General features: G+C 45.8%; 1 protein-coding gene across 5 annotated transcripts in view; it reads left to right on the plus strand.

The window, feature by feature from the left end:
• Positions 1–1,498: 1,498 nt before the first annotated feature.
• The window catches only part of PRPSAP2 (phosphoribosyl pyrophosphate synthetase associated protein 2), a 51,881-nt gene continuing 39,477 nt past the window's right edge, over positions 1,499–13,902 (plus strand). For 2 of the 5 annotated variants that reach the window (XR_015554610.1, XM_087440315.1), the window contains exons 1-5: positions 1,499–1,638; positions 6,477–6,572; positions 6,820–6,970; positions 7,937–7,989; positions 10,397–10,463. Coding sequence is in view for 4 of the 5 variants with exons in the window: in XM_087440315.1 (XP_087296441.1) it covers positions 6,852–6,970; positions 7,937–7,989; positions 10,397–10,463 (239 nt within the window). In the remaining variant the exon portion in view is untranslated. Of the gene's footprint in view, positions 1,639–5,717; positions 5,790–6,476; positions 6,573–6,819; positions 6,971–7,911; positions 7,990–10,396; positions 10,464–13,902 lie in introns of those variants that run through there. The other 3 variants (XM_087440316.1, XM_087440317.1, XM_087440318.1) reach the window with 3 other exon arrangements.

Raw genomic sequence — 13,902 nt, forward strand, 5'->3', positions numbered from 1 at the left:
CCTATCCTTGGAGCGAATCAGCGAACTGAGAGGGAAGAGCTTCCCTGATTGGCCAGATTCAGTCACATGCCAAGGTGAAGGATGGAGCCAAGGCCACCAGAGCACATGGTGGGGGTGTGTCCGGGGTTAGAACAGAGTGCAGAAGGAGGGAAGTAAACAAAAGTCCGCTGGAAGAAGATTCAGTTTTGTTACATGAATATATCAGTGGGCTCGTGGGACTTGCTCTTTGCAGAGTTGTGTCCCTGTAAAGTTGTCAGGCAAAGGAAATGTCTCAAACAACTCCATTTCATGACGTATCACCTAGTTTATAAATTGAGATGCTTACATTCCCTGACTGTTGGACTATGAGGTTGGACTATGAGGACTGGCTGCTTGTAGCTAGCTGCGCAACCTCGGACGATTGATTTCATGCCTCACTCTTGTGAAAAATACGAAGCAGAATTGGAGAGCCGGTGTGGGGCAGGGGATGCTTTAGTGCAGACGTTGGCGCCAGGCCGCCTGGGTTGAAATTCTTGCCCACTTTGTTTGTCATTGGGCAAGATATTCAACGTCGGTGTCTGAGTTCACACAACTGTTAAAATGGAGATAATAATAATATCTACCTCATACTCTTGTGAGGATTAAATAATACTGTAATATATGGTAAGCACTTAAGAGGACCTGGCCTGACACGCGGCAAGCGTTACATACGTTTGTTATTATGTATATGATAAAGGGAAAACATACTTAAATTATAAAGAATTCAGGCAATGGATACCAAAAGCACCAATTCCTTTATAATAAAAGAAGGGCAATAAAGCAAATAATAATAATAATAACTGAGCGTTTATTACATGCCAGAACTGCGCTAAAAGCTCTGCAGTTGTTATCTCAATTCTCACAACAACCCTGTGAGATGGGTGCTACGATGATCTCCATTTTTCAGATGAGAAAATTGAGGCTCAGAGAGGTGAAGTGACTTTGCCCAAGATTGCAGGCCAGTAAGACTTGAACGCAGACATCTGTAATTCCAAACCTCAGCCTCAGTCCGCCCTCGATTTCCTTGAAACCTGCCTCTCACTTGCACAGCAGCCCCGGGGTTAGCTGCATCCCATGGCCCCAAGAGTCTCAGCCCGCCCCCTTCCCCGCCCCTCGTGCCGGCCTGGCCCCACCCTCCTAGCCTGGCCAGAAGGCCCCGCTCGGCCCCCGCGGGCGGGCCACGCCCACGACCCCCCCGAGCCAGGTACCTCCGCAACCCCGCCCCGCCCCGCCCCGCCCTCGGCCACGCCCACGCCCTGAGCCAGGTGCCTCCGCAGCCTCGCCCCGCCCCCCGCCACGCCCACGCCCTGAGCCAGGTGCCTCCGCAGCCTCGCCCCGCCCCCGGCCACGCCCACGCCCTGAGCCAGGTGCCTCCGCAGCCCCGCCCTCGCCCCGGCCTGGCCCGGCCACGCCCCGGCCACGCCCACGCCCTGAGCCAGGTGCCCCCGCAGCCCCGCCCCGGCCCCGCCGCTGCCCCGCCCCTACGCTCGCAGTGGCCGCGGACGCCGTTCTCGCGTATGGAGTCGCCATCTTGCTGCTAGAGACGCCGCGTGGAGGCCCGGCGCTCTCTTCCTTCGGCGGCGGAGGCTGCGGCGGGGCCGGGGCTGGGGTCGGAGCCAGGTAGGCGGGCGGGAGCCAGCGGCGAGTGGCGGCGCGGACCGCGGGCTCCGGAAGTGCGGCGCAGGTGCAGGGGCGGGCGGCCGCGGCGCCGGCCGGGCACTGGTGGCGGTCGCGGGGCGGCGGCTGGGGGCACAACCGGAGACCCCGGCCCCGCGCCCGCCGCCCCCTGCCCCCCTCTCCTGTCCGGGGTCCGCGGGCCCGGGCCTGGCGCGCGGCCCCGGGCTCCCTCACTGCGGGCGCCCGCGGCGGCCGGTCCCCGATGAAGGGACCTGCGGCCGGCGGCTCGGAAGATAAGCTCAGACCCAGACCCCGGATCTCTAATCCGGCGGAGCCCTGACCGTTTCCTTTGGTCGGCTGGCCAGTCGCGGACATGTCTGTTACCGTCAAAAACGGTGTTTTTATTCCGCTCAGAGCTCACCTGGCAGAGCTTGAGGGAGGACCTTGATGTAATTTTTAGATATTATTCTACTTTAAAATGTTTTCCCGCAAAACATCAATGTTACATTGATGATAAGGATTTTTCCCCCTTAGTTTAATGTTGGCGCAGTTTGGGTGTTTAGCCTTTGTTAGAAGGAAGGAAATGCGGAATGGGGATTTGGGCGTGAGGAAGTGTGATTTCTAATGTTTACAATATTTAAATGCACAAGTGAAAATAATTCATCCACATTATTGACCCCCACTAAAGCATACCCCTCTTCTTGTCCGTATTCCTGTCGTGACCTGGTCTATGCCATTATTGCCCAGTTTTGATTAGAGTAGACGCAGTTCTCTTATTCACTTAGCATAAGCACTTTTGCATAGTCTTGGATATTTATCGTTTTTATTATATTGAATGTATATTCAGAGTTTTAGTTACCCCATTATGAAACCTTTCCATATGTCCAGTGTTCTTCCTCTTAAAAAAATGTAGCAGTCACCATCATTGAGCATATAGCTCTTTCTTTCCTTGGAATAAATTCCCAAAGGGGGAAATACTGAATCAAAGTTATATGTTCTTTCTTTGGCACTTGATATAAATTGTTTTCCAAACAAGGCATGTTCTACTATAGACATTTTTCAAAATCTGGGTATTTGTCTGATTCTGCTCACTGTACTGTGGAATTCAGCGAGGTATCTGGTCGTTTTGTGTGGTGTGGGGGACAGGCTGCTGTTGTATGTAATGTCGGTGCTACAAGTCAGACAGAAACTGAGGTAATGTCTGCTGCGGAGAGGCAGTGCAGCCTAGGGTGAGTTTCATCTCTAGGCTTCACTTCCCCCTGTCTAAAATGGCTCTGCTTCTAGTACCTGCTTTATTGAGTTGTAAGAATTCAGAGCACTCAGAGAATGGTGTTTGCCGTAAAAAAATGTTCTGATGGCAACACGAGCAAAGTGCCTGGGATCACAGAGGCCTGGAAGATTCATTCAATTTAGGTTTGCCCTTCTAGTTCTCTTCAATACTGGTATTAGAAAGAAAGCATATTCTCTTTGAGTGAGGTACCTCGCTAATAAAAATAATTCTTTATACATTATGATGCGTTTTAGTTTGCAGAGTACTTTCAATTCCATTTGTGAAGTCTTTGCAACTCAGGTCAGGCTTCATTCAACCAACATTTGTTACTTGACAAACGCTCGTGGCGCCTCTGCCACATGCAGGTGCTGTTCTGGCACTGGGTGTGCAGCAGAGACTATCACAGTGAAGAGTCGGCTGTGCTGGCCCTGAAGTCCTGGTGGGGGAAGCTGTTTTTACCAAGCAGTATCTCTGTTGTGGGGAGGGGCAAGGCCGGGTGACCTGCCCGAGGACTGGTAAGCTAGCCATGGTGGAAGGCAAACCACGCTCCTCTCGGGCCGGCTGTGGATGGGAGGTGTTGACACAGCAGCCGCTTTACAGGAGAAGCAGGCCGCTCAACTGCGAGCCTTCCTCCTCCGAAATGTGGATGCGCAGTTTGAAGTGACCGCCAGCACATCCGGAGTAAGTGGCCTTGCAGTGTGGTTTCCTGCGTGAGACAGCAGATCATCAGCTCTTGTTCAAAGAGGAGCGTGATTTGCTTTTTGAAAGGTGCTGAGGTTCTCTGAAAAGGCTGTGTTTTCATACGTGTTATAAATAGTTCTCACACATTCTAGAGTAAATTTGGGATAATGTAAAAGCATCTGTAGTTTCTGGGGGGAAAAATGGGAGTGTTCTCTTTGCTCTCCATTTCACACTAAAGCCTTATGCTAATAAGCCTTCTGCCGGCCCTGTCATGGCCATTATCACGTTTCTGAGGATCATCTTGAAAACTCACTTTTCTTGAAGTGTGGTGAAGAGCACAACTTGGATTTCCAGTAGGGAAAAGGAAAATTAAAACTAGCAACAGCCCTTATGTTTGAACAACTTGTGAAATGAGCAGTCACAGAGCGTGACTGTATGGATAACCATTTCCAAGTGGACTCCCTGCCTGTGCCGTTTTGAGGGTGGGCTTAGGTGAGGTTTTGATTGTAGAAAACTGGTATCTGAAAACTGGAACTGCAGACCACAGTCGGTGATGAAGGGCATTTAAACCGTGACCAGTAAGGAAAGGCTGCAGGAAGTATCCTGGAGAAGAGAATACACAGAGGCAAGGGACCCATCTTGAGATGGGTTGAGGACTGTCCTGTGGAAGAGAAAGTATGTTTCCCGTGAATGTTCAAGGACAGGACAAGGACGGGGAGGCGGCTGCAGGGAGGGGAATCTCAGTGTGTCCTAAGGAAGAATTTGGAATGGACCGGCCCTCAGGACGTTGGCCTCAGGCTCTGGGGCTGTTCAGGCATCTGGAGTGGTTCCTTGGCAGGGGTCCTGTAGATGGGCCAAGTTATGTTCCAGGTCTCTTCCTGCCCCTCAGATACTTTCATTCTAAGTGTTCCAAGTCCTCTCAAGAACACTGTTGTACTTTAAGGAGCTTCTTATTTGAAGGGTGGGGGGTGTAAGAAGATGGCTACTCCATGCCTATTACTGTACTTATTTGGTAGATAACCAAAATATTACAAGTCGATTCATGTGTAGCTTCCATTTACCAAGCATGTCCTACACGTGGGGCACTGTGTTAAGTGCTGTACAGAAATTAGTTTTACAGTAATCCTGTAGGGTCAATATTCATAGTTGGATGGATGAGGGAATTGAGGCTAAGAGAGATGAATTGATGCAAGGCCTAGAAGTGAATTAGGAGAAGTAGGACCCAAGTTGCAAACATGAATTTGACTACAAAGCCTGTATTTGTAACTAAGGAGAATGTTTTGTTTTTATTGTTGATTCCTTTTCCAATCTGTATTCTCTTTTCTTAAATACAGACACGTATTGGTTGAGAGATGGTGTTAGAAGACACCTAAGATCTCTTCCAACTCTGACTATTGATGATTGAGTATGTTATTTCTTTCATTTACAGCAGCCACTCTGGCCCACACTGTGCTATAAAGCAGAGGTCAGTGGACTTTCTGGAGAGGGCCAGATAATATTTTAGGCTTTGCAGCCCATCCTCAACTCTGCCATTGTATCCATAGACATTTTGTCAACAATGAGTGTGGCTGTGTTCCAGTATAGTTTTATTTACAGAAATAGCTTTTGGAGGGACCTGATTGGGCTCGTGCGCTGTAGTTTGCTGATCCCTGCTCCAAGGCCGCTTTCCGTGGTAGACTCCAGTGGTCCTCCTTGGTCTCCTTAGGGCTTTGGTCAGTTGTGCATACGTTTCTGTTTGTAGTTCATAGACGTTAGGTAAATTCCGTTGTAGTGCTCCAGATTTCCCCTTGTGGAATGCCCCTTAAGAGGCGCTCTGTGGGGCAGTGTATTTTCGTAGCCTGCTGGTGGGACTGTAAATTGCACCACCCCATGACCTAGTGGTTCTGTTCTTGGAGTTCCTGCAGAGAGACACGCACATGTGCGCAGGAGGCCTGTTTAGAGTGGTGACCTGCTAAATGTGGCATCTCCCCACCATGGAATACTGGCAGCAGTTAAAAAGGGCACGATGGGTCTATATTTTCTAACCTGGGTTGTCCAAATGTATTGTTTAACAAAAAAGCAGATTATAGATAGATTTGTATGATGATCTTTTTTTGTGTTAGAAATGTATTTTTATGGATATTTTTTATAGGGGTCACGTGTGAATGTGTAAAGGCCTGATGGTGTCCATATCAAACTAATAAGAACTGTCACTTCCAAGAAGGTGGGTAGGAAGAGCCTGGGATTGGGACTGGTGACTTTAGCCTAAACTATGATGTTTCAACGCTTTAGTGAGAATGTGTTTTTGTATTACTTGTGTAATTAAAATTTAAGAATAACAAAAAAGAGCTGCTCGGCTTGAGCCCTTTCCTAATCTCCACCAGCCTTCCCAGAGCCATCCCAAGTAAACACATGTAAACATATATGAGGAGATGCCGTGGGCTCGCCGGGGAGGTGCCCCCTCTCCCGTCGGTTGTTGCTCCTGTGCTCAGTCCCACACGTTCCTTGCGCGGTAAGGACAGCTCTGAGTGGAGGGTGGACGAGTGCGTTCACGGGCCTGGGGTTAGAACCTCAGCCCTGAGCACTTGTGAGCCAGGCTCTTTTCTGTTGGTGCCCTGCTGCCTGTCACTTGGGTGGTCGCTTCACTTTCCTGTAAGGTTATTATCTGGTCAGCCTTGTGTTCCAGTAGAGGAAAATGCGGATGACAAGGTTAGTTTTAGACATGACTCAGGGCATCGGAGAGGCAGCTGCAAGGCCGGGGGAGGTTTTATGGGAAATATTGGGAGGTATTACGGGAAATACCTCCGTACAGGAAAAGCTGGGCAGAGATGGGTTGTTTGTTCGTTGTTGGAGGATCAGTCAGTCCATGTCCTTGCTAATGGCTCTGCCATTTCTCTGTGTGTTAATCCAGGAGGAATTTTGTTGTCAGAGAATAAAAGGAGTTGGTCCATAATTGACTTTAAGCAGCAGACAGTAAAACACTGAGCTCTTCAGCTCCGCCTTTCTTGTAAGTCTATCATTTGTTCCCAGTGGTCATGAAAACTAATTAAATCTTATGATAACATATTTCCATAAATTTGGAACCTTAAAATCCAAATGAACTTCTATTTGTCCATATATGTATTTAATGTAAAACACTCCATTATGGTGAAAACTAATTTCCTTCAACTTAAGTCATTTGCTATTAAAAAAAAATCCATTCAGGTGTATTTCATATCACATGACAGTTCTTAATATGTTTTGTATCCTTCTAGGCTCTGAGAATTGGAAAACCAAGAAGGTTTTGATGTTTTGTGTGGCGCCGCCTGAATTAGAAACCAAGATGAACATAACCAAAGGAGGTCTGGTGTTGTTTTCAGCAAATTCTAATTCGTCGTGTATGGAGCTTTCCAAGAAAATTGCTGAGTGAGTTGTAATCAGCCATTAAATCTGTATTTGTTATGTGATGTTTTAAATTTGATAATTGGATTAGCACTGATTGTTAAACTTGAAAGCAGATATTTTATAGTTAATCTGCATGTTGTTTATATATTAAGGGCTTACCTTTTTGTAAACTATCGTAACTCCCTACACATCTACTCAGCAGACGTTTAGTGAGTGCCTCGTGAGTGCCAGGGATTGTGTGAGGTGCTCCATATGTGTAGAATTACATGAGTATAAAGAATAGTGACACGTATGCTATATGAAAATAGTCTGTAGATTATAGTTCAGTATAATTTTAGTTATTTATTAACAGACATTGAACCCCTGCTATGTACTAGGCCTTGACCTAGATGTTGGGGATTAACAGTGAATAAGCCAGTCAAGATCCTTTCTGCTTAAATTTAGTAGGGGAGCCAGACAAGAAGCAAGTCAACAAAACAAACAAGATAATTTCAGACTGGGATAAATGCTATGAAGAAAACAGTGTGAAAGGAATGATGAGGGTCAGTTATTCTGCTTTAGCTTGGCTGCTCAGGTGGCTTTTAAACCAAGGGGATGGTATGTGAATTGAGAAACCTGAATGAGCCACCAAGTGAAAGTCTGAGGGTAGAGCCCTCCAGGCAGAGGGAACAGCAGGTTCAAAGGCCCTGTGGTATGCAGCAGGAGGTGTAGGTGTATCTCGGGAACACAGCTGGAGGACAGAGGGCACAAGGAAATGGTCGGTGAGTCAGGCAGAGCAGGACTATGTAGGCCTTCCTGGGTAGACATGGGGTGGGGGTGAGGGGTTAGGGAATGGAGTGACAGAACAATTTAATATCTACTTTAAATTTTATAATGAGTACCTCTATTTTATTTTGTTTTTATCAACTTATGAATCATCCTTAAATAGTAAAGATATTGAGTCTATTCTATTACCTTTTCAGCTTTTTCCCCCTTTCTCTTCTCCAGGCGGCTGGGGGTAGAGATGGGCAAAGTGCAGGTTTACCAGGAACCTAACAGAGGTGAGCTATCTCGGACATGCGTTTTGTGGCATATGACATACTGGCTCAGTCCTTCATCCTGCACTGTTGAAACAGTTAGACTAAGTGTCAAGTTAGTTCCATTAGCAGGAAGTCAGGCAGGCAGGGTGGGTGAGAGTGGTGTTTTAGCTCCCGCTCGTACTGGCTGGATATAGAACCCTGGGGCAGGTCACATCTGGGGGCTTGAATTCCATGCTTAGACTGCATCCAATAATAACGGCATAGATACATGTACCTGCTGGTCGGCTGAATGGAAACATTAGCTCATAGTTGTTTGAATTTGTGTCACCTTAGGCAGGAAGAGTAAATCCTCTGTGGCCACAATATTAATTGGTTGTTATTCTTTCTCTCTCTGTAAGCCGCCATGAGTTAGACTTCATGAAATCTTGTTAGGGAATGCTTTTTGCCAATTGATTTATGTCATTACATAAAAATCTCAAGTTGTAAAAAACGTGTTTTATTTAATGTTTGTAATTTCTGTAGAAATGGTGGATATTTGAAATTCTTCTGGCAGGAGGAATGGACAGCTTGCATGGGCTTGAGAGTCAGACAGCTTATCCTTGGCAAGTTATTTGACCTTTCTAAACTGCAGGTAATTAGGCTGTTTTGAGGATTAAATGGGATAATTTGTGTGCCTAACACAGCTCCTGGCACATAGCAGGTGCTCAGTAAATACTGGTTCCCTCTCCTTTTCCAGTGTGGGATTTTGTCAAGTACTTAAATATTAGAGAACTTACAAGAGACTTTGATGAAAAGGCAAAAGGAATTTGCTCTTTCCCTATTTATATTTCCATTACTGCCTCCTCTTTCCTATTTCCCAATATCCCCCATGTGCCTTCAGTAGGAAAAAAGTGTAATTAAAGAAAATATGTCGGAAGAGTTTGGAGAAGATTCTGCCGCTAAAGGGAATTGGATGATGCCGTTTGTCTAGTCTGGAAGGGAGGGCTAAAGGAGAGCTAGTGTAGAAGACCCAAGAGAAGGTGGGTCCACCCTTCAGGTTCATGAATGAGGGAGAGAAAGTGTATGGTGTCTGTTGGGCAGGAAAGAGGGAGCTAGCATTGTGGATTCCATACTGTTACCGGATACGGAAGAACTGAATCCGATGATGTTAGGTACGAGGTCCTGGAAGTAGCAGAGTCAGGATTCAAATCCAGATCTCCCCGACTCCAAAGTTCGTTTTCTTTCCATGGTACCACATTCTTTTGTAAGCCCATATTCTATTTTTTCTACCATTTTTAAAGATTTTATTTATTCCCCAAAGCCCCAGTGGATAGTTGTATGTCGTAGCTGCACATCCTTCTAGTTGCTGTATGTGGGACTCGGCCTCAGGATGAACGGAGAAGCGGTGCCTCGATGCGCACCCGGGATCCGAACCCGGGCCACCAGCATCGCAGCGCGCGCACTTAACCACCAAGCCACAGGGCCGGCCCTTTTCTACCATTTTTAATGAAAATATTCAAACCTATAAAGAAGTTAGAAGAATAGTCCAGTGAATACCCATATGGATGTCTCCCACCTGGATTCAACAGTTAACATTTTGCTATATGAATATGTATGTGTGGAACCATTTGAAAGTAAATTGCAGACATCAAGACACTTAACCCCTGAATGCTTGCCCGTGCATCTCCGGAGAATAAGGACTTTTTCCTACATAAATACACTACCGTTGTCACATCTAAAGAAACGAACGATAATTCCTAATCGTCTAATATCTAGTCTATATTTCAAATTTCCCTAGTTGTCCTAAAGAGCCTTTTATAGCTGTTTTTTTTTTCAAACCAGGATTCTTGGTTCAAGTGATGTGCTTTTTATATCTCTTTAGTTTCTTCTAAACTAGAACAGTCCCTTCACCTTTTTTTTTTAATTCCCATTACATTGACTTTTTGAAGATTTTGTCTTGTAGAATGTCCCATTCTGGATTTGTCTAATTGTTTCCCTGTGGCTGATCGCAAGTGTTTTGAGAGTAGGGATATTAGACCTTATTTATCTTTACTCTGACAACATTATTATAACATTTTGTTCCTAATAAGTTCTTAATTGTTGCTGGTTGAATGAATGAGTATATAATTTCCTATAAAGATACTCTGCTCAGAGTTTTACAGCACTCCGTACTTATATATGAGAAATGAGAAGGGGAGATTTACTTGTTTTTTAAGTCAGAAATGTAATTCCTTCTTAAGCGTGTCATGTAACTTAACATGTTTTAAAAAATGTGATTAATGGCAGTGTGTTCATTATCTTTTATCACATCTGAAGCCTAATGAGTTTGTAACAGTTCCAGTTTCCATATTTTATAACATTGGGAAATGCTGCAGATTTTTTGTGTATTTTTAAAAATGTAAATTATATGCCTTCTTCACCCCTACCCTCTTTTTTCTTTTCCTGCCAGAAACAAGAGTACAAATTCAGGAGTCCGTGAGGGGAAAAGATGTTTTCATCATCCAAACTGTTTCAAAGTGAGTACTTATCCAACAGAAGTGTTGTTGCTTTCTGGGTTTCTGTTTGGGAATGACTGTTGAGAATAATAAGAGTTGGCTAGACAGGAAGAATTGAGATAGTTTTAAAATTGGTATGTCTTACTCTGCTAATTTTTCTGATATAACTGCTGACTTTTATGTATTCTTTCAGTGTTCTTAAAGGGTGGAAATAACGTAATAGAACCCATTAAATTTCCTGTCAGTAGCCAGAATTTTATACAACTTGCAGAGAAGCTCTTCTAGTTCCAAAAAAAAAAAAAAAAGAAAAAGACAGGAGGAGAGGAGTTTGCTTAGTTGGGATTCTTAAAGCCTTTACTTATTATTTTGTGCATAAATTAAATGAGCTGAGAGATAAAAGAATATATTGAAGGAATGTGTCTCCTGTCTAGTGTGACATTTGACACACGTGTGTTCTGGAAATTGTTGGGGTCAGAAATGTGTGAGCTGGGTATAGAAGAGTCAGTGCAGTGAGGCCATCTGTACCACTCTTTGGTCCAATGCCACCCTGTCCAGGAATGTGTCTCCTGTCTAGTGTGACATTTGACACACGTGTGTTCTGGAAATTGTTGGGGTCAGAAATGTGTGAGCTGGGTATAGAAGATTCAGTGCAGTGAGGCCATCTGTACCACTCTTTGGTCCAATGCCACCCTGTCCACAGATGTCCCTGAGTGCTTTTGTATATGAAAGTTCTTCACTCAGAGCGATTTTTTTTTTTTTTTTTTTTTTGTGAGAAGATCAGCCCTGTGCTAACATCTGCCAATCCTCCTCTTTTTTTGCTGAGGAAGACGGCCCTGGGCTAACATCCGTGCCCATCTTCCTCCACTTTATATGGGACGCCGCCACAGCATGGCTCGCCAAGCAGTGCGTCGGTGCGCGCCCGGGATCCGAACCAGCGAACCCCGGGCCGCTGCAGCGGAGCGCGCGCACTTAACCGCTTGTGCCACCGGGCCGGCCCCTCAGAGCGATTTTTAATAAGGTCTAGAATTCAGTTTGTGTAGTGCACCAATTTTTAGCTTAGAGATTCCAGAAATTACTGCATGCTAAATTTGTGTTCGTATGTATAATAATAAATACCAAAAAAAAGGGAAGAAGAGCCAAATTTAGGAGAATTTAGACTTAGAACACACATATTTTCACCTAAATTTTGAACATCTCTGTCCTGGTCCTGGGTTCATCGGGATGAAATCTCGAAGCCATCTGACTCTTCTGGGAGGAGGGGGTGAGGGGACCTGTCATTGCATGCCATCGTCCTGGAGAGCATGTGTAACGTGAAGAAGGGAGTGGTGGCTTGCCTTTGCCACGGTGCCCTAGTTTCATTTCCTCCGTGCCACTTAGGATCCTCAGCAGAGCTGGGCGGTGGGGCATCGAGTTCGTGCTGCACCTGCCACCGCTCTCTTCTTTCGCAGGCCTGCCACAGGGCCATCGCGCTAGGAGAGCGCCCCTGTGCCCACACCTTACCCTGCACCCTCCAGCATCGGGGCGGGGAGAGTGCGGAGCACAGAACAGCTTACATCACTTCTGGTTCCTGGTGTTTGCATTACTTTGATCTCCTCAGAGACAAGTGTGATTCCATTTGGATAAATGCACAGAGGTTGTGTGCATTACCCAAGGGGATAAGTAGGATTGAAGGCCAAATTGGGCTTAGAATTCAGGACTTCAGAAGGGTGACTCTTGTAATCCTTCCTGTTTGCAAGTCCTTCCATTTCTTTCCTTTTATTTATTTTTGTTTGTTTCAGCACTCTTATCATTCTGCCCCTTCCTTTTGTCAGTTTCTTATCCCTTAGCCAAAATCACCTGCTTAATTTTCTCTGCGTGTCTCATTTTGCGTTGTTCTGAACTGTGCTGTAGGCTTGTGTTAACTCAGCGTTCTTAGTCTTCTCCAGGTTACAGAAAGCCTGGACATCGTGGTCTTTATGAAATAGTTAACCTTGAGATTTGGTGTTGTCAGATACATCTTATACTTCATTTTAGTACAGACTAGTGGTAGGCACTAAAAGTATAAGAAAAATTTTAAATTAAGAAAATTCTGTCCATTAACTTAACTTTTCCTGTACTACAAACAAGTTCATTATTTGAGTTTAGTGATGGAAAGCCTTTACCACCTCACAAAAGAATGGTGCTCCTGGGAGCATAGTTTGGGAACCTCGGTGTAACTTGACACTCCCCGTTGGTTTCTTTACTCTTATCCTTTCACATAGAATGCTTTTCTGAAAATCTGCTTTAGCTATTCAGATGTCAGGCTTCTTGTTAGATATTAACAGAAAGCCTACTCACCCAAATGTTCTGTGTCTCCATTCACTCATTCATTCATTTACAAATGTTTATTGAATGTCTGCTGTATGCTTGTCACTGTTACAGGTGTGTGAGATGCATTAATGACTGAAAGAGATAAAGATCCTTGTCCTCATGGAGTCTGTTCTAAGACGTGCGAATAACATAATCAATAAGTAGATTATCTAGTTTGTCAGAAGGTGATGAGTGCTATGGAAAAGCAAAACAAAACATCATGGCAGGAGGAGGGAGTAATGGTGAGAGAGAGGGCAGACGGGGTGGGCCTCGTGGAGAAGGAGACATTTGACAAAAACTGGAAGAAGGTGAAGAAGTAAGCCAGCTGGCCAGCTGGGGAGCAGAGCATTCCAGGCGGTGGGAGCACCTAGAGTGAGGGCCCTAAGAGAGCATTCCAGGCGGTGGGAGCACCTAGAGCAGGGGCCCTCAGATGGGAGTGAGGACTGACAAGGGGTCCAGTGCGGCCAGACTGAGGGGGCAATGCAGTAGGAGTGGAGGGCAGGGAGGCGGGGGTGAGTGGCAGACTATGAAGGAGCCTTGGGAGCCATTGTAGGGCCTTGGGCTTTTGCCATGGACAAAACGAGAAGCCGTTCCTAGCTCTTGAACAGAGGAGTGCATGGTCTGACTTTCACTTTAAGATCTAGCTGGATGCTATGTGGAGAGTGGCCTGCAGAGGATCTGCTGGAGGGGCAGGGAGACCTGCGGTAGCAGGCTGTCACAGTCACCTGGTTGAGGAGTGAGTGGCTCGGCCCCAGTGCGGTAGCAGAGTGGTGAGACTCTGTAACTTTTTGGACAGGAGAGCAGTTCAGGATGCCTCTGAGGTTTTTGTCCTGAGCACCTGGAGGAATAGCGTTCTCATTGACTGAGATGGCAAAAGTTTTATGGTGAAGCAGGCTTTTGGGGGCAAAGAGCAGTTCTGTTTGGGATGTGTGAAGTTTTGAGATGTCTTAACAGAGAGTCAAGTGGAATTGTCAAGTAGCACTTGAATTTGTTAGACTGGAGTTGAGAAGAGAAGCTTGGGCTGGAGCTGTAAGTTGGAGAGCCTCCAGCATTTATAAAGCTGTGAAATTGGATGAGACGCCCAAGGGATGAGGGAGATAGAAGGAAAAGGGGGCAAATGAATGAGTGTTAG

This window comes from Ceratotherium simum, chromosome 16, assembly GCF_057802395.1.
Source record: "Ceratotherium simum simum isolate JZ-2026a chromosome 16, ASM5780239v1, whole genome shotgun sequence".
NCBI lineage: Eukaryota > Metazoa > Chordata > Mammalia > Perissodactyla > Rhinocerotidae > Ceratotherium > Ceratotherium simum.